General features: G+C 40.2%; 1 protein-coding gene across 8 annotated transcripts in view; it reads right to left on the bottom strand.

The window, feature by feature from the left end:
- Positions 1-20,447, bottom strand: part of LOC105382868 — a 66,395-nt gene that overhangs the window by 34,888 nt on the left and 11,060 nt on the right. Inside the window, exon 1 of one of the 8 annotated variants that reach the window (XM_038109629.2) lies at positions 12,421-12,784. The exons of the other annotated variants lie outside the window; for them this stretch is intronic. Coding sequence (XP_037965557.2) covers positions 12,421-12,468 — 48 coding nt within the window. The 5' untranslated portion in view covers positions 12,469-12,784. Of the gene's footprint in view, positions 1-12,420; positions 12,785-20,447 lie in introns of those variants that run through there. 8 annotated transcript variants of the gene reach the window in all.

The following is a 20,447-nucleotide window of genomic DNA, read 5'->3' on the forward strand; positions in this document are numbered from 1 at the left end:
GGAAAGTGGGGTTAGGCGGTGGTGATATGTAGCTAGAGTGACCCTGGGGAATAAGGAGGAGAGTTGGGCTAGGTTGGGCCGGTGGTTTGGTTCAGGCATGTTGTATGTGTTGGTTGGTTGGTGGGACATGAAGATTGGATTGAAATCTATTATTATTTAAATACACATGATTGACTGAGTTTATTAATTATTAAAACATTTTATTAACCATTTGAAACCGACAGCACCGGCCGCTGCCCACAACACAACAAAAGGAAGATAATTAAACATACCACTAATAAAATGCATAAATATGGAATTAGTAAGACGCTGACGTCAGCGTAATTCGACCTATTATATTCGTTGAGCCATCGTTTAGGCTACGCACGGCTGCTTGGAAAATTAAATACTGACGGTGTTTTGCAAGTTATGCGTTATCTCAATCACGCCTAAATTCAATTTCCAACTTTACATTATTTCGTAAGTTTCTAACAGACTTTTGGTTGTTGTTACTTTTAAGGCTGTACCTACATACCTACCTATATTATTTTTTCTTGTCTTGGTCTCTTCTTCACATTAAAGATACATTAACAGTCAACTCGAGTGCATCGTTATGTCATCGACAGGTGTGTTTCTTCATTTCCTATGCTATAATGTATGCTTCGATGAGTTTAATGTAAGAAGGCGATTAAAGTTGCCGCGGTGACATCGCGAACGCAACGATCCTGGAACTTGCTGAGGACTTAGGGTCAACGCCTACTTTCGGCATCGGCAGGCATCAGGAAATATCATAATTCATTAACTTCATGGAAATAAAGTTGATTTTTCTATGATAATATATATGGACATTGGACACTAACAAAAATACCGCTTCAGCATGAATCATGGAAATTTCTACTTTATTACACGTTGTTAATGTAATAATGCTATTTATCATCAAAAATCCTGATGCCTGCTGATGCCGATAATGGGCGCCGACCCTTAGTCAACTTGTCACCGTCGTCGTCGGCGTAGTCGACTTTAGTGCACTTGTGTCCGCATCGTTTACATATATAGCCACTATCATTTTCATTGCTGTTGGCATAAGTAAAATCTATGTCGATACCGGATACGTATCCGATTTCAAACGTGGCATTTACGAACACGTTCCACGTTTAAAACAAAAGAGCAGTTTGGCAGGTTAGAATTTATGGAGGTCGCTCTCACAGAAAAAAAACACTACGTTATGTCCCTTTAGCATACATACAAGACCCTATATGTAATTTGTGTTTCGATTTTACGTAGGGAACCCTGCAATATGCATGAGAGTGTGCAACTCAATGTAACTATAGTCTCCAAGGAGATATGTTCAATTTGGTCGCTCGTCTACAGTGGCTCGCATCGTCATAGGAAGGATATTACCAACTATAAACAATAGCCTACCGTCCGACTGACGACATCGCCTCAACCACACGTATTAGCAGGTACTTATTTGGATTGTCATACGTCCGCTGACTGGGCTATAAATATGTTAAAACTTTTATGTAGGTTGGTCGTAGGTAGCCTGTACGGTCTAATAAATTCAAAATTTTCAACCTGTTTAGACTGTGCCGATCATTATGACTTAAACCATTTAAAACACTTGGCCATAAGATTACGAAATTAAATAAGTTTAAGTTACGATATAAAGAAAGGGGCGTTCAGGAGATCTAAAGAAATTAGTATAAATGCATATTGTATCTACCTGCATACCAATCGTAGATACTATTCTATGATAATCAGAATGGTTACCAATCTCAGAAACAAAGGCACTTATTACAGCACCTAGCCTCGATGTACGCACATAATAAACGCATAATTACAATATTACATCAACGAATGTAAGTATCTTGATCTTCCAGCGAAGGAAAAACATGTATAATACATGTCTACCAGCGTGTTTTGAAACTATACAAGGCCAGAACGCAGAGGTTGGGACTGCTCGCGTATATTTTCAAATTAAAATGGTGCCATGATTTACTTGAAAGTATACAAGGCCATTACGCACTAATCGCGTATATTTTCAAGTAAGTTGGGCCAAAATTATGGCTTGAAAATATACTGCAGCAGTTACCACTGCGTACTAATCGTGTATATTTTCAAGCGCCAAGCGACAATGCGAGCACTTGAAACTATACGTGATTAGTTACCAGGTAGCCCTTTTGAATTGTTGCTCTCTCTTTCTTTCATGCGAAATAGTAATAAGTCTATTGGTTTCTAAACATTGCATCATCATTCCGCACTTGGCATTAATTTCGTAACGTGTTTTTTGTTTAAGTACACCGTAAGTTAAAAAGTAAATTGATATTAAACTGTAGAACTGTTGTTAATAGTAAAAATTATCTCATGAGAGGGTGTAGAACAATTCATAAAAGACAATTACGGTGAATTCAAAACTTGATGAAAAATATGTCTATAATAGGTCTATAGGGTAATACCTACTACACTCACGAGCAATGAATAAGTCCAAGTAGCAAACAGTCAACACCAAATGACCCTAATTTTTTTAAACCATAAAAATTAAAATTTGATCAAAATTTACTATTTTATTTGTTTATAATATTTTGATGCGCTGTTAAATGCACTTTAATATTGCCGACGACGTCATTAAGCTAGTCTTATCCGTTCAGGAGTGTAGTAGATATTACTCTTAATTCATTTAAATAATAAGATATTAGTAGGTATGCTTACTTGCAAGTATGATTGCTATAAATATCAATTTATCAATCAGATTAGAGCTTGTTTATCTTCATTTATTATCAATTTATAGGTATGACAGGCAGAACAAGTCAATTGTAGTCATTTACATTTACCGAAATAGTTAAGTAAATTAGAATCAGCATGTAGGTATAAATTATATGCGACAAGTACGCCAATCAAGCAATATGCGTAATAGCAATGTATATTTTCAAGTACGATTCAGTAAATCCCAACTTGAAAGTATACGCGATTAGTACGCACAAATCGTGTATATTTTCAAGTAAAATATTTATTTTTTTCACTTGAAACTATACAGTGCTAGTACACTATGGGTGCGTTCTGGCCTTGTATAGTTTCAAAACACGCTGTCTACCAATCTGAATACAAATGTACCTAACTAAGAAGTGTAAGAAGTGTAAATTCAAGTAAATTCTGCATAAGTTATATCTAAAGTTATGAAAGATAAGTACCTACTTACTTAATAATATTGAAAATATTTAAGTATTGGTACGTAAAAAAACCATTTCAGTGGAAGTAGTTGCATGTAGTAGCTTAAAGATAATATTATGGAAAACCTGAAATAAGGAACGATGGGCGTAGTACCCAAAGACAACCCTAACGCTGGTTAGTGTGCCTCAAGTAATGAACATTTACCCTAGATATCATAGATACAAAAACAACCAAGTAAAGTAAAGACATCACCAATGACTAACAAAAAGATAGGGAAGGGACAACCAAGCTACTACCAACAACAAAGTGAGGCAAAAAGAATAAATTGAAGAAAATAACTCCATTATGTTTAACAATAACGCGGATACGCATGAACTCACCTTTAAAAGTAACGAAAATATCGCCATTCAAATAGATTGATACATAAACGTTACAAATCAATTCACTCGTGTAATGAACAGCGGTGTCGGGCTAAAGGATTAACAGTGAGAGTTTTCTCATAGCATGTTATGTAGGTTCGATTCGACTTGTGACCTGCGAATTTATTTTATTATGCAAAATTTAAACTTAAAACAGTATTGGAATTTTAAAAGGTGTGTCATTTACATAATCCGCTTGTTTTGACTGTTATTTAGTCCAGATTTTTTCAAGTTTGTAGTGATAAAATATCAATAGCAAGTGTTAAAGATATTTTAAAACTGTCCTTTTTACAGCGTAAACTATTTGAAGTTCTTACATTCAAGTAGAGTAGAGGTACTTGAACAAGTCACAGGGATATAATTTAAAACATTCCTCGAGAACTATTTAATCTGTAGTTATGATGAAATGCCTGAAGCAGAACTGGTAGTAAAGTATATGATATGGTTCCCAACAACCTGCTAAGCGCCGGCTGAGCAGTGAAAAACTGCATCGGATAATTTATACACCATAACTACTCTAATGGCAGCCATTAGTAGATAAGGCAACCGGTCCTGAAGTAAGGCGAATGATATCTCTGTATATCTCTATGTGATCTAGGTGAGAGTATTAAGTAGGTGCTCCGAATGATACCCGAGTGTTGCATATCTCCTGGTCTGATATTGGCCCCTCTATTTATCAGCAGTGTTAGCGTAACTTACAAAGGGCTAATTTCAGCAATGCTGAGATGAGGAATGTGCATGCGCGGCCGACACGCACGGTAGCCGCTGTTCAATTTTTAATTCGTAACAACCGTAAAATGTCTCATAAATCACTCGAAAACTTGGTACGCGATATGCAAAAATCAATAAATGTGTTGACTAATAAAGTGAGTGCACTGGAGATGAAGATTGACGAGCAAAATGCATTGATATCTAATCAATCACTATCAATAAAGGTGCTAACTGGTGAGTCTACCCACATAACAGATACACCGAAAACGGCAGCTAACTTAGCGGCCGCAGCGACGACGCAGCGCCCAGTACGACAGGCCCGTCTAACGGCCGCTAAAGCGATTTTAGCTGGCGCCGCTCCCAAGAGCAAAAATGCCTCGCGACCGTCACTCACTGCTATCACAACACCGAAGGTGACCGAAGATAACCGAGCAGCGACGAACAGCGCTCCCACCATCGACCCGAGCGCACGCGCAACACCAACGACGAGCGCACCCAAGGTTGGAGCCACAAAACTGACAAGCGCTATCCCACCCAATGAAAATGATAAGCTCAAAAAGACTACTGCTGAAGAAGACGGAGACTGGCAGAAGGTACTATCAAAACGACGCAAAAACCGACGATCAGTTACTGTAGGAACTGGAAATGCAGACTCGGAGCTAAAAACAGTAGAGCAAATTAAATATATCCAGGCATGGTCATTCTTACCTGAGACAACCACAGAAAATGTGATGAAATTCCTCAACAGAATTAAAAGCTCTAAGGATTACTATGTCGAAAAGAGGAACATAAAAACTACTCGACACGCATCGTTCGTCATAGGGATTCCTGAGTGCCTATTCGAGTGCTTCAACTCGCCGACTGTGTGGCCACCGCGCGTCCGCTTCTCAGACTGGTTTCCCGCGCGGCCCCGCGCTGCCGCCGTGCGGGGCTCCGCCGCTACTCCCACCACTCCGGTCGCCTCCGCTAACATCGGCCGCGACCAGACGGACACTGACAAAGCCACGACCACCAAATAAAGATGATACTATTATCACAGTATGCCACCAAAACATTCGCTCCTTAGACAAAAAGACTCAACAGTTAGAAGTGTTAATGCGGAGTGAATTAACGTGCGATATATTAGGTTTAACCGAGCATTGGCTCCATGAACCTGAACTAAAAACCGTGAGCATTGACGGATACAAACTAGTATCAAAGTACTGCAGACAAACATTATCACACGGAGGATCATGCATCTATGCTCGTAACAGTGTTAATGTAGTTGAAAATACTGACCTAACGTGCATGTCAGTTGAACAATATTGTGAGGTTTCCGCGGTAGATCTAATTGACAACAACATAACTGTAGTTTGTATATATAGGACAAATTTAATCAAATCCGCTGATTTTTTGTTACACTTGGAACGTTTGCTCAACAAGATCGGCAACATGCAGTTAAACTGTATTATTGTAGGTGACATGAATGTCGATCTGTTGGTGGACTCCGCTGATAAAAAACATCTTTGCGATATACTGTCGGTTTGCGATGTGAGAAGCGAGGTGGGATTCCCTACGCGTGTGACCGCTACGTCGTCCACATGCCTAGACCATGTATACAGTACCCTGGGCGAGGGCTGCGTGTCCTGCGCGCCGGTCGTGACGCATCTCAGCGACCATCGCGCCGTACGAGCTGTAGTCACGTTTCAACCTCCGCAGACAAAGCCTAAACAGATACTGGTAAGAGAATTATCCTGCATTAACAAGTTAAATTTTATAACTTCTATTAATAGCATCGACTGGGAGGCAATCCTGGTAAGGAGTGACTTGTCGGCTGAGGCTATGGCGATGTCTATTATCAACATTATCCAGACTAAACACGGCATCTGTTTCCCACTCAAACAGAAAACATTAAAAAGTGATAAATCATGGGTAAGCGACGAAATAAAAAATACTAAATGTTTACTATTTGAAATGAAAGAAGCAGAAGAACTATTTCCTAATAATATGTGCTTAAAATCTATAATAATAGAGCTCAACAATAAGTACGAGCAACTTGTAAAATCGACAAGAGCTAAACACTACGCAAACGTGATCGGTAAAAGTAAAAATATCTGCAAAACTATGTGGCAGGTAGTTAATAAAGAAAGAGGTAAATTAAACCAATCACGCGTCGACTTCATAGACATCGTCGTAGACTCAAACGGCGATAAATTCCCGTCCAAAAAGGCGATTGTAAATTGCATGAATAGTCGTTATGTCGGAGCCGCACTAGCGTGTGGCGCGCCCCGCGCCGACGTGCAGGCTGCGAGCGCCGGCCTGGGCGCCGCCCGCCCTGCGCCGGACCGCTCCATGCGGCTGCTGCACTTCACGGCTCTAGAGGTGCACCGGATCATTAAGCTACGTATACCGCATAAGCCCACAAAAGATATATATGACACATCAATGGAGTTGCTCAACGTCATTGCCGAGCCAATCGCTCCAGTATTAGCAACACTATTCAATAAATGTATCCGAGACGGTGTATATCCGGTGCCCTTGAAACAAAGCAAGGTTGCACCTATATATAAAGGTAAAGGCAGAAGAGATGACCTAGACAAATATAGACCCGTATCTGTCGTACCTGCTACCTCGAAAATATTCGAGAACGGGATAAGTACTAGGCTCACTTCGTTTCTGAGTTCGAGTTCGGCGCTGTCCCCTCGTCAGTATGCGTACCGCGAGGGCCACTCCACGGCGCAGCTGGTGCGGGAGGTGGTGAGCCGCGTGCTGCGCGCGCGCGACGCTCGCCTGCAGGTGGCCGTGCTCTGCTGCGACCTGTCCAAGGCATTCGACGTCGCCGACCACGACGTCATCGCCGCCAAGCTGCGACACTACGGCATCGGTGGTATGACGTTAGCCCTCCTCTCAGATTTCCTGAGAAATAGATCACAGGTGGTTGTTGGGGATAAAGGTAAGACGAGATCAGACCCACTGAGTACAACAATAGGAGTGGCCCAAGGCTCGTCGGTGTCCAACATACTGTTCTCGCTACTGCTTAACGACCTCCCCGACGCAGTCAGCGGTGGGGAGGTATTCATGTACGCCGACGACGTGGCGGCGGTAGCCACTGCACCCACTGTCGAGGGCCTCGAAGTGCAGCTGAATGTTACGGCATCTCAGCTGGCTCAGTGGTTCCGACTTAACGGTCTCGTTCTTAACATTGAGAAAACCCACTTCTTACACTTTGACCTATCAGGGCGACCACCGAAGCCAATACATGTCGTAGTCGGTAACTCGAACATAGATCAAGTAGATGTAACTACGTTCCTAGGTTTCGAGATGGACAGAAAACTGACATGGGGGCCGCATATTGATAAGATGTGCGGACGGCTCGGCGGCGCGTGCTTCGCCTTGCGGCGAGTGGCGCGGGTCCTGCCGCGCGAGGCGGCGCGCGCGTGCTACTTCGCGACCGTGCACTCCGTGCTGCAGTACGGCACAGAGCTGTGGGGGCGCGCTGCCGACTGGGAGCGTGCCTTCAGAATGCAAAAGAGGGCAATTAGAGCGCTAGCAGGCGTCTCTTGGGATACCTCAGCCAAGCCGCACTTTAGGTCGCTCGAAATCCTCACGTTGCCGTCGGTACTGATACTGCAGATTGCACTATATGTGAGGCAGAATCTACCCACATACAAGAAGCACAGTGACGCGCACGGATACGCGACCCGGGGCGCCGACAGACTCGCTGAACTGCCGCGAAGACTCACCAAGTTCTCCAAGACCACTCGCATCGCGGGCCCGGCAGTGTATAACTCTCTGCCAAACGATGTTACGTCCGCCACAAACATACATTGTTTTAAGTCTAGGCTTAAGAAATGGCTTGTTGAGCAAGCGTTCTAACCTTTGATGAATTATTTACTGTATAATTATTCCAAATACCTATGTTACTATGACTATTGTTAATGATTGAATTTATTTTAATCATTGAATTTATTTTTAATCATTTTTTAATTATTTTAATCATTTTTTAATTATTTTAATCATTTTAATTATTTTAATTAATGTGACTTTGACGTGTAATGTAAAAACTTACCAATAAATATGTTTCAATGTTTCAATGTTTCAATGATCTAGGAGGGCTGTTCAAACGGGTAATCCGCTGTTATATGTAAACGCTTAAATAAGATTTGCTCTTCAAACCTATCCCTAGTGTGCCAGGCCGCATGTTCTCTGCTGTATGGTGCCGCCTGTTCGCTGCCCTCTATCTGCCGACATCGCCTGTCAGACCTATAACGGTGAACCCTCATTCTTAGCTGTAACAAATTGTCTGTTATGTTGCCATCATGTATTTATGATCGTAAACATAACAGCGTGGAGCTGCATAGGTACATTGTAGATTGAAGGCTTTCAAGGAACTTGATGATGAACTTATGTTTTTAAGTTTGTTACTTTAGCTGAGAAAACTTAAACTTAATTTAACTGAGTTTGTATCTTCGGGTTTACTACTAAGAGTCTCTTTACTTATTATAGGTTCGTTTTACTATTCACATTCTCAAATACATAAAATGATTACGATGAGATAAAATAGAACGCATTAACAATGCTAAGCTTGTATAGACTGCAACTAAACGGATAATAAAGACCTCGGTCCGAAGGCTAACGTCTTCACAGACATATGCTGCTGCTTCTATTATGTTGTTTTAACTCTTTGCATTGTCCGGAATAATTAATAAAGAATTTGGCCGAAAGAACACATGGTTACACTTGAGTTTGCACTTAACGTACCTATCTGCAAAAAAGTATTGCATCTCATATATACCCTAAAAACATAAAAAAATAAAAAAATATTTGACTGCATTGGCTCCATTGACTCCATTCCATTCACAACACCAGTAGCTTTTGAACTTATAAGTAGGTACAATATTTTAGCCTGTCTACCTCGTACTTTCTCTCCTTAACCTTTATCAGTCTTTTCTTTTAGCAAACAATAAATCATAAGTACCTAAGCCCTGTAACATATCTTAATCAGATGGACAGTTGTCTTGTAGCCGCTTGTACATTCAGTCCACGCCATACACGGTGAAAGCTCATTTTATCGAACATCTATCAATTTAGAATGCACCAGCTGTGAGAATGAAATCTTTAACAATAGCTATTCCATTTGGTTCAATTGTATCGAATGGGGCTTGATTTTTTTTATCTGGTACATCTCTCAATAGATTAGAAACAGTAACATTTGGAGCTTTGGACACTCTTTGCCATACTATAAATTTAACTGCTTCAGCATAAAATACGATGCAACCTGCGAGTTCTGTGTTTAGGGCATCTAATTCTCAAGACTATCATGATCAACCAAATTTGTTTAGACTGGCAGTTTATGGCAATTTTTCAGCTAACAATACCCACTTACCTAATTTTTGCAACACCCCTTGCCTTTGCTTATCATTTCAAGCGTGCTGAGTCAAATTCGTAGAAACACAGTGTAGCCTTTATGAATAGTATTTGGCAACAAATTCCATCGCATTTAAATCTCATGCCATTGATATTCAAATAATATGCAAACTTAAATTACCGCTTCCAAAGATTTATACAATAAACTTGTTCATTCATCAAAAACGCATCGATATCTTAATATCTAGCCATGTTAATTAACCGACAATGTATAATTTCTCGGAAACCAGATTGGCATGCGCCTTCCTTCAACTTGTAACTAAATGTGACAATATAAATTGAATAGAATTCTGTATGCAGTTTCACTTCCCGTTATCCAATGAGATTCCTACAGAAAGGAAGACTCAGTCAGACATACTGCCACATTCATACAGCGTTCAATGTCTTCGTAGATACAGTAGAATGCACTGTGAACCGTTAATTCCTCTATACTTGCCTTCAATAGTACTTCGTTGTGCTATTGACATTATTCAAAGAAGAACATAATAGCTAATTTCTATTGTAGATACACATGACATGTCATTTTCTTGAGGTCACGTTCCGATATAAGGGCCTTAACATGCTTAGATGTAATTATTATATGCTAAACGCTGTAAATAGGCAGTCAATCACCTTATAATTATGTCAAATACCACTCTAAAGAAGGGTTAAAAGACTTTGGAAAATATACGATCTACCTACTTTACGGAAGTACTAGGTAGCGTGGTACCTACCTGTAAGTTATTAAGAAAAATCTTTCCACTCAGCATTCACTCAAGTGCCGAGATTACACACATAATTTAGGCATATTATTATCAGTTCGTATCTAAAATCTTAATGGCTTTAATTATATAGCTAAATTGGTTTTAGTAATTATGAAACGAAAGTTAAAGCAATGTGTAAAAATAGTCGACTTATGTAGTTTTAAAGAAAATAAGAGTTGTTGTGTGCCTATTCATAAATTATTTTTAAAATATCAAAATACTTTTCAAAATACAAGGTTGTACAAACTATATGATTGAACATTATATACAACTTATGCTACGAAATATCTAAATTAAACGAAACAGAACCTATGTAAATATAAAAAAACATACCTACTTACTAACTTAAAATTGAATTGCATCATTTAATAAAATTATGCAATTACTGACTATTGGACCATCACAGCGTTTGACCAAGAGACCCATTCATAGCAGACATAATGATTTAATACAATACACCAGCTAACAGCCGTGAGGCTGTAAGACAAATGGACTGTGGCCATTGTTATATTAAAGACTTCAATGTCAGTGGGATATAAGAGCTGGTCCGACATGATGAAGATTAATACCCACCTGCCATTGCTCCTATTCAGCCACTTTCACTAATCTTTTAGAACTCTTTGACATACATTGCTAGGGCGGAGTCGGTGATATACTCGTACTCCTATCAACATGATTTAGAAACAATGTTGTTTATAATTATGGAGTGTAGATCTGTGATACATAACTAACGGTTATATTATTCTGTCCAATATGTATATGAAAATGTATCATCAAGAGATTAAAGAGTAAACAACAACGTACGGTGAACTATGAATGTGAAAAATGATAAGTATAGTTTTAAGACTCCTGAAAACCTGTTATAACTAAAATCTTTGTGTTATAGAAAAATGCCGATATTTATTTAGAAGCGAACCAAAGCAAAGTGCAATGGGAAGTAAAAAAAATATCAGAAAATGCAGCCAGCCTACCGCAGGCACTTTGCCAAACGGCTTCAAATGAGGGGGAATGTCGATGTCTGAACCGCAACCGGCGACCACGTGCAAATGACTCAGCAAAAAACGAAATGCTGTGGAAATGGCTAGCGATGATCTCCCATTCCATCCATCCCATCTAGAGAAACATATTGTACTTACAACATATCACTTGAAAATTCACAATTTCTTATTGTCTATTACGCTATGTATAGGCTGAATTTTACTTAGGAATCTTACAAATATTATGTCAAACGGTAGGTAGGTACAGTAAGATTATTTATTAAATTCATTTGCAGATTTATTGCCATAAGTACATCATTAGTTTATAAAAAGGATGATATTTAAAAAGCTTGCATCCAAAAAGCTTCCCTTCCGCAATCTTGTGATCAAAACATAAATAAATATGGTAGACACGTAAGGTACTAGATGGTATTTATTTAATCATCTTGCATAACATCACATCACGAAAGTCTCCACTATTATAATTAAATGAAGATTATATTTATTTTGTCGTAGGAAATTGATAGTTTGATAATCTGGTGATTGCTTAGTGATGGGTGGACTTGCGGTTACTTACCATTAAGTAGGTACTTTACCAGTGTAGTCGGTGAATAGACAAAACAAATACGTTATTATTTGAGAAGCGAACGAGTGCCCATTTTTATGTTTTTAACCAGTCAATTGACTAAATAAGCGTTAATCGTTTCAATTGATGATACTCTTAGATTAAGAAGCTTATAGCAGATACTTAAGATATAAAAGATAATTTATCAACTGAAGATGCGAAACTTTTGTGATTCAAAGCGCGTCCATCTTGTTAAATTAAATGCTATAAAATCTTTTTCAACTTTGTGAAATATTTCGTTCTCAAACAGCCGCAATTGTTATGTAACAGTTGCAGTCTAAAACACATGTTGTTACGAGTACCGTGCGTTCATCAGCTAACCAGCTGCTGGCGAGTGTTACAAGGTGGCATCAGTTACAAAACACAGCGGTTGCAGTCGAGGGGAAACGTACCATGTCGCACTGAGCTTCGTCGTCGTAGAGGTTGCTGCAGTCATCCATAGTGTGGCCGGAGAGGGCTCAGCGCGGCGCCGGGCTGCCCGCGGGCCGAGGCCGCCCCATGCACGCCCGCACCCGCACACCGCGACTCCAGCACCCGCGCCCGGGAATCACGCGTGACTCACGCACAGGGAATATAACTCAACGAGCTACGGACAGCGGGCAGCGCTCACTCAATCACACTGATGGTTCACAATGTCTACAACCGCGGTCGACTCAGTTTTTTGCCAGTCAAGGACGATTCGCGGTGTAAACCCGGTAGATATTGCGGTATTGTTTATGTGAGGTGAACTGCGTAGAAGGTCCCAGCGGCGGCGGAGGGTGGCGGCGGCGGCGGCGGCGCGCGCACGCATTGATCCGCCGCCAGCGCGCCTGCGCCCACCCTACATGGAACATGCTAGGGTGCACTAGGGCCACTACTATTTTGACATTTGTTTCGATGACCTTTAGCTGTGTGCACAGCAATGTTTGTTCGCCCCCGCCTGCCATCAGATGCAGTTTCGACGAACGAAAGTCGCAACACCTTGAATAAGCATTGTTAATGGCAATGGTCGTCACGACCTCTTCTAAGCATTCGATCGATTTGTTTTCTTTCTAAATATGTTCTAAGTAGTTGGAGAGTCTCACGCTTTTTCTAAGAGCGATGGATGAAAGCGCTCTATGGCGAGCAATGGCGTGGGACTCCGAGATTGTATATTTATGCTTTCTTATATAATAATGAGCTCGATTATGGAGCAAACAAAAAGTCTTGGCATGTGAATTTGTTAAAGGCCACATAAAATTGTTCTTTTCATATGCGTTGCTCTCAAAATTGTAGAGTCTCTCATTATTTGTTCGTGGGAAGACATTGCAATGTGGTAATGGCACCCACCATTACCATTTTTGTACAAAACAAGTTTATTATCAAGTGTCTAATCTCCGCTAGTCACTGTACTTACCTAGCTAGTAAATTAATTATGTTCACGTAACCTCCTTAGGTTTTAATTACTTTTATGTAAACGCAAATATTTTATTTTCGTACGGTATAACTATTGAAGTCAGATTGAAGTAGATACGGTTACACGACTACCTATTTTGTCTTAGACAGAGATATATTATTATGTACCCTTTTTATACGCAAAGTTCTTACTAATGTGAATTGCATTCCCACAGCAATGAAATTTTGGTTAGAGTACCCAGTCAATCCAGCAATCAACGGATACATTTGTTTTGTTACAATACCAGTATAAAATTCAAATTATATTATTTCCAATATTTGATTAAGGGTAGTGTCTACTGCCACACCACAAGCCTTACCCAGTAAAGTTCTACCTCCAACCCTGCCGCATGCCGCCTGCAATGCACGCCTCACACGATGTTGAGCAACCCGCTAGTTCAATCACTCTGTTGTTACTGTTACTGACCCTAGTTTCATCATGCTAATTGCTGCTTTGCTTATGCTATTATTTAAACAATCTATGTATTTTCTAATAAAACGAAAATATCAACACATAAGTAGTATCGTATTTCATGAAAGATTGTGTCCATAATTTACCCTATCTATTTTAATTTGTTACTAATAAAGAAATTGAATAACTAGGTATATTAATTATATAGACTTCAGCACTTCGCCTGCCTACAATTTCCCTTTTATTACCACTAGAATTAAGACAGATAAACGAGCCGCTATCTTACCATACGAATACCATATTTCTTATGGGTACTTACCTAACTAGTTATATACCTACCTACCAATCATATTATTGTCACAATTATCAGTCAATAAACGGTTTATTGACCAACTGACTAACCGGAAATGTTTCATTAATAAAGGGCAGTGGCCATACATCGCTGTTACTGTTATTAACTAACAATTACTGTCAAATGCATCTCTAACTTTTATAGATACCTAGGTTAGATTCCTGGGTTGTAGAGTTACTACTTACTTAAATATTTTTATTAAATTATGTGCAACAACGAAGAATTTACATGTAGTTTCTGCTAGAGGTGCCACACAGTGTGCACTGTGTAGGATGTCTTCCTACTAGTACCTACCTACTTATACACTGCCGGGCAATGAAATAGTTCCACCCACAAAATGCCGACAAACACCTTAATATCTCCTAAGATATAGAACCTACCTTCATGAATTAAAAAGTTTAATGAAATATAGTTTATTATGCAAACATTTTTAAATGCAAACTCTTTTTTTTGTGTTCTTTTCGAAGCCAATCGATAAAAAAAGATAAGAAGGAAAATTTTCGGGTTTGAAAATTTAGGACAACATTTGCTTCGTTTTTAGTTTTTCTTTTAAATTCATTCTTTTTTTTTGTCGTTGTGAAAGAATTATAAAATTGTAAAGTCTTACGGCTCTCGTACCCATAAATCATGCCTGTATCACGCGAGGATTGTACGAGAATCATCACCATGGTGGAAATGGGAACCAGCCAAAGAAATGCGGCCAGAATAATGGGCGTGACTCATACTACTGTACGACGAGTGATCTAAAGGTTTAGGCAGACTGGATTAAACCTGAGAAGACCAGGTACTGGCAAGCCAAGGTGCACAACAGTCCGAAAATATCGATTCATTGCGGAAATCATGTTAAGAAATCGACATCAGACGGGAGTAGCCGTTCTAAAACAACTTCTACAAGTTTGAAGGGAGCCAATAAGCGAGTGGACAGTCAGGAGACGTCTTGCCGAACGAAGATTAAAGCTTTACATGCCAGCAATTGGCCAAAACCTGGAACGGCATCATAAAGTTACCCGATTGCGATACGCCCGTGATCATACAGAATGGGGTGAGGACGAATGGGGCAGAGTGATGTTCTCAGATGAGTCACAATTTATGCTGTACCATCATGATGGGAGGAAAAGAGTATACCGACAACCTGGAGAACATTTTTCACAAGTATGTTTTGAAGAAAAAGTGGCACACGGCGGCGGCAGCTTTCACGTGTGGGCGGGTATCTCTGCAGAGGGTCGAACGGCGGTAGTTCCTATCGAGAACGGGAACCTAACTGCTGTGAGATACATCAATGAGGTCCTCAATGAACATGCTGGTCCGTTTTGGTCAATGTGGGCGAGAATGTCATGTTCATGCACGATAATGCACGGGCCCACATTGCTCAAGTTGTAAATGAGTATCTTCATGACGTAGGAATCCACAAAATGGAGTGGCCAGCAAGGAGCCCCGATTTGAATCCCATTGAGCATGCTCGGGACGAGCTGGACAGACCTGTGAGAGACCGAGTTCCACCTCTAATTACACGTCGTGGCTTGAAAGACGCGCTCATCAAAGAATTGGAGAACATTCCTCAGCATATGCTGAAGAATCTGTTTTTCAGCATGCCCAATCGTGTAGAAGCTGTATTGAGAGCACACGGAGGAAACACCAAGTACTGAGTTATCAAAATACCACGTTTACACCTAATAAACGCATAATTAGAGATTTTGTTATATTTGCCAAATGCCACATTTTAAAAAAAACATTTAATTTGAATTTTTATTACAATATTGAAGTTTTTACATGGGAATATTCTGATGCGCAATTAAATATTCTCCAATATTGCAGAAGGCGTCATTAAGCTAGCATTTTCCGTTTAGGAGTAATTTGGTGTTATATCAGTGGAACTATTTTATTGCCCGGCAGTGTACTTTGTACCTACCTCAGGGGGACCCTTTCGACATCACCACACAGGCACAGAGTCGCGAGCATGAGAGTTTCGATCCTCCGTTAACGTTGCGTATCGTCAACTGTCACTGTCAAAATGTAAGTAAGTTAGTTCCAAAAGTGACATTTGTTTTCTCCATATGTTAGGTGGAATTTCACCAAACGCTAAACGTATTTAGTTGCCTGTCATACGTCTGTCAGTTAGTACAAAATGTATATGGATTCGAAAATAGTATCGAATCCTGTGCTCGCTGCACGTACATCCAGTCAGCTGGGTAAATGAATGACACCGTGCTTTACAAAATGTCAATTAACAGTCAGGTGCAAAATGAACCGTGTCAAGGCAACTGGCTGGGCCACTGTTTATTTACTATCACTTATGTTGGTAGATAAGTACTTATTACTTACTTTATTACTATGGGTACGAACTACGTGTTGGTCTCTTTAGAAACCTTTTGTTATGTTGAGTAGTAAAGGTGTGTAAGACCACGATTGGAACTAGCAAATGTCAAGGCGGCGGTGGCAGATTCCGGTTAGCGTTAGGTTTGCTAGGTCTTATTTAGATCTAGGATACTTATTAATACCTATGCTCGTAATTCACAATGGCATAAGTATTTCTCCTACATTTCTGTTACAGAAATACCAAGGTAACAACCTTTAATGAAAACAGTTATAAACTAGATCTCTTGGAGCGAATAAACGTTTGCAGATGCACAAATAATACGTTACAGTACAATGCAATAGAATAACGTAAATTGACTGCCGCACTATTACCTTATACTTATTCTTGAAGAACTTGAGAAAAAACAACTGTACTGACTCAAATCATCATACGAATAGGTTTATCTGGGGTATGTTGCCGTGTTTACCATTTTGCATATACTTAGGTACTGAGATCAGAATATCCGTATAGCATACCAGTCCCTCGTCCAATCAGGGCGGTTCAGTGTCCGCTGATACAGCCGTGCCGGCGGGAGTTGGGGTCTGCCTACAACACAAGATAAGGAGATAAAGCTCTGCCTATACTGAAGAAGAAACAGAAAAATACCTAGCTGTTGTAGCTTTACATCGATGAGTGGCCGGCAACCACTTATGTATTAAGTTTTTTAAAAATATTTAAGTTTAATTACAAGTTAAGAAGGCAATGCATTCGTATTGTTGACTTTTCGAAATGTTTTCTTCATTGTACAATATTTTATCGTAGTATTGACTTTCATCGTTCTATTTCTTGCAGAACCATCATCAGGAGCTGGAAAAGGAAGTTGTGACACTTGCTCTTTGGGAGAGGCCTGTATGTTCAGTGGTGGAAGCTGATGATGATTGGGAGAAGCAGCAGCCTTCAGTGACAATAAAACTTCAGCGAACAACTGTTTTTATACCACAAGGCAACAAGTAATAGGTACAAACGCAGCGGATAGTTGTACCTACGTTTAGTATATTAATAAAGATAATTCTGTTATCTTGTGTCTTGTGTGTGCGAAGCCTTATAAATTATGATATGTCGGCAACAGGTACCGCTGCATTCCGCCGGGAGCCCCGACCGGGCGCGGGGCGGCGGCGGCGGCGGCGGCGGGAAGCAATGAACCCTACTGCAGCGCCTCACACACAGCACAGGGGGTTTACTCTATACTGACGGAAAAGAAACGAACGGGAGCTGTCATGCAATCGGCAACGAGATGGAGTTGTGGCTCACGCAGCAGCGCTCCGAAGCTTAGTTTTTCGTCATAGAGTGACCCTCTTGAAGAATGCGTCACACGTACTATCGGGGAGTCGGCTGGTACTTACCTAAAAGGTAAAAAACCTGGTCTCATGTTCACTACAAACACAGAGGCATGCATAAAGAGTTGCGCACGGGATATCGTTTTGAAATCGGAGCAAGCGTGGAGTTCCCCGATGTTCCAATCAGGCTGCGATCTTCACTATTGGCAGAGTTAAATTTTAAAGCTTACTTTACATAAGTACTTAACACATACTTATTTAAGTAGAACCGTTATTATAATATGATTGTATTCAAACTAAGGCTCCGCCGTGGCAAGGCTAAAAACAATCCCTTGCCTTGAATGAATTCCCAGTGGAGTTCGGTTGCATCATGGGACGCAGATCCAAGTGTAGACTCACCTTTAGTTATCCTCATACGCAGTTTGTTGCAGGTATAATGGTAGGTTGTAAAACAAAGTCTCTGATAGATTAAGCTTGGTAGTACTAAAGCCAGCCTTGGTAGTAATAAAGTCAGGAGTGCAAAATAACACTATAATTATTTATACCTAATTAATAATACATTCATACAAGTGTGCGTGGCTTGCAACTACAATGATTAAAATTTAGCCTGAGTTATACTTTATTAAAAACAATATCCATCGCTCTCTGACTGGTTGCAAAAAAGACTGATTTTATTTCTGACAGTAGGGTAAAACACCCAGTAACTGACCATGTGCCAGTAACTGACCACCTTCCTCTTCAACTCCAATAAATAAGAAATATAGCCAAGCAGGGCCATCTAGTGAACATCCAGTCTATTTTGTGGTTCATTGAGAGCATTACTGATACAAAAGATTTTGCTAGCCGCCAACAGATGGATAGTGAGCGATCGAAAAAGTTCAGTTGGCGCGCGAACCGAGTAAATTGCAGTTGTGACTAACGTATTTGTTAAGGTAAGTGAATTTTTTGATCGTAAAATTTACCATGAAAAAAATTGAAATCATTGAAAGAAAAAATTATACCATATAGATTTAATTATAAAGATTACGTTTTTGATAAGATTCAGCTTGTTATTTCCCGTTTGATTGTTTTTAATGGGGTGGACAGTTACTGGACGACAAAACAGCGATTTTCCAATAACTGACCACCTATGTCGGTTATTGGGATTTTTGGTTGAAGCTGAATTTAGGCAAAATAAGAACGTAATATTAAAGCTCATATGTGCAATTTTCTTGTGTCAAAATATGAGCATTCTATCTTCACTCCTTCCATTTACTGACATAGGTGGTCAGTTATTGGGTTAATTGGTGGTCAGTTACTGGTATTATTATATATAATATATTTTTACAGCTTTCAGCGAGATGAAAAAGCGCCAAGATTGCAAAAAAAGTATAGAAAAGGCAATTCCACTTGTCTGAGACAAACTAGGATCAACAAGACATTCCAAAATAATTCAGGGTGACATGCAGGCACCTTTTAAAATATAGAGAATTCAAACACAAAGTCCAAGTTTGTTCCAGATTCGGTATTAGCTGATGAGGAAGATAAAAACGCTAGTGGAGCATACTAAATATATATAAAAATATACTATCAGCCTAGGATAATGTGGATTCTCCAGGATAAAGACAGATGTCACAATTTTTCCTTAAAGATAATCGTTGGAGCAGTCCCTTCAAGAATGCAAGACCAGGAGACAAATGGCTTTCACCATCTCACTCTATGAAAAGATACTCAAATGCTTTCTTCAGAACAGCTGAAGGCGTACCTAACCAATGCCAGCGCTTGTGAACCAGATGAAATTGGTTCCCCGAGCACAAAAGCACTTGGCGAACAAGACCTTAATGACGCTATTAATGACCCAACCCGAATATACGTTACCGACGAAACGCGCCTCCACATTTTTCCAAAGACTGGCAAAGCCACTTCAGCAAAATAGGAAAAAGAAAGCATCACTACCTACAATGCTAGCACCCTCAGCCGGTGCACCAACACGCCCTTCAATGGCATTATGAACGGCCAGCGGATTTTAAACAGAACGGTAAAATTGGCACACAAGAAATGGGGCATTCTTCTATAAGTTGTTACCACGACCAACACCCCAGCCATTTGGAACCGATACCACAACTATCCGGAATCCACTGGCAACGCTATAATAACATTGGCAGACACATTAGTCCAGCAGCGGAAAATGCAGAAAGTACAGCGATGTTCTGCTTCAGTGACGCCTCTTCAACGAGGCAAAGATTCCCTGTTCCCCTTGCAGAAATGACTACTTCTGTCTTTGGCCAAATACTTACCTACGAAAGCACGTTTCAACAGCACCCTAAATATTCCAGTTGAATCCTCAACAAAGTCATTGAAATCCCGTTCGTCAAGGCATCTTTGTATCCTGAAAAACTAACCCCCAATATCTGATTCGGTCATAATTACAATGGCTAGCCTCAATGACTCTTTTAGCCGCACTGAAAGTCTCTGGGTAGGGTTTCAGCAATAATGAAAACCATCTGTCTCTGGTCCTACATCCTTGAAAGGACCGGCGGGGAAAGGGCCTACTTTTCCGGCGGGGAATTTATGTTTTCCCAGGCCGACAATACAATCCGCCACGATTCCTCCTCCTCATCAGTTGATAC

This window comes from Plutella xylostella, chromosome 9, assembly GCF_932276165.1.
Source record: "Plutella xylostella chromosome 9, ilPluXylo3.1, whole genome shotgun sequence".
NCBI classification, from domain to species: Eukaryota; Metazoa; Arthropoda; class Insecta; order Lepidoptera; family Plutellidae; genus Plutella; species Plutella xylostella.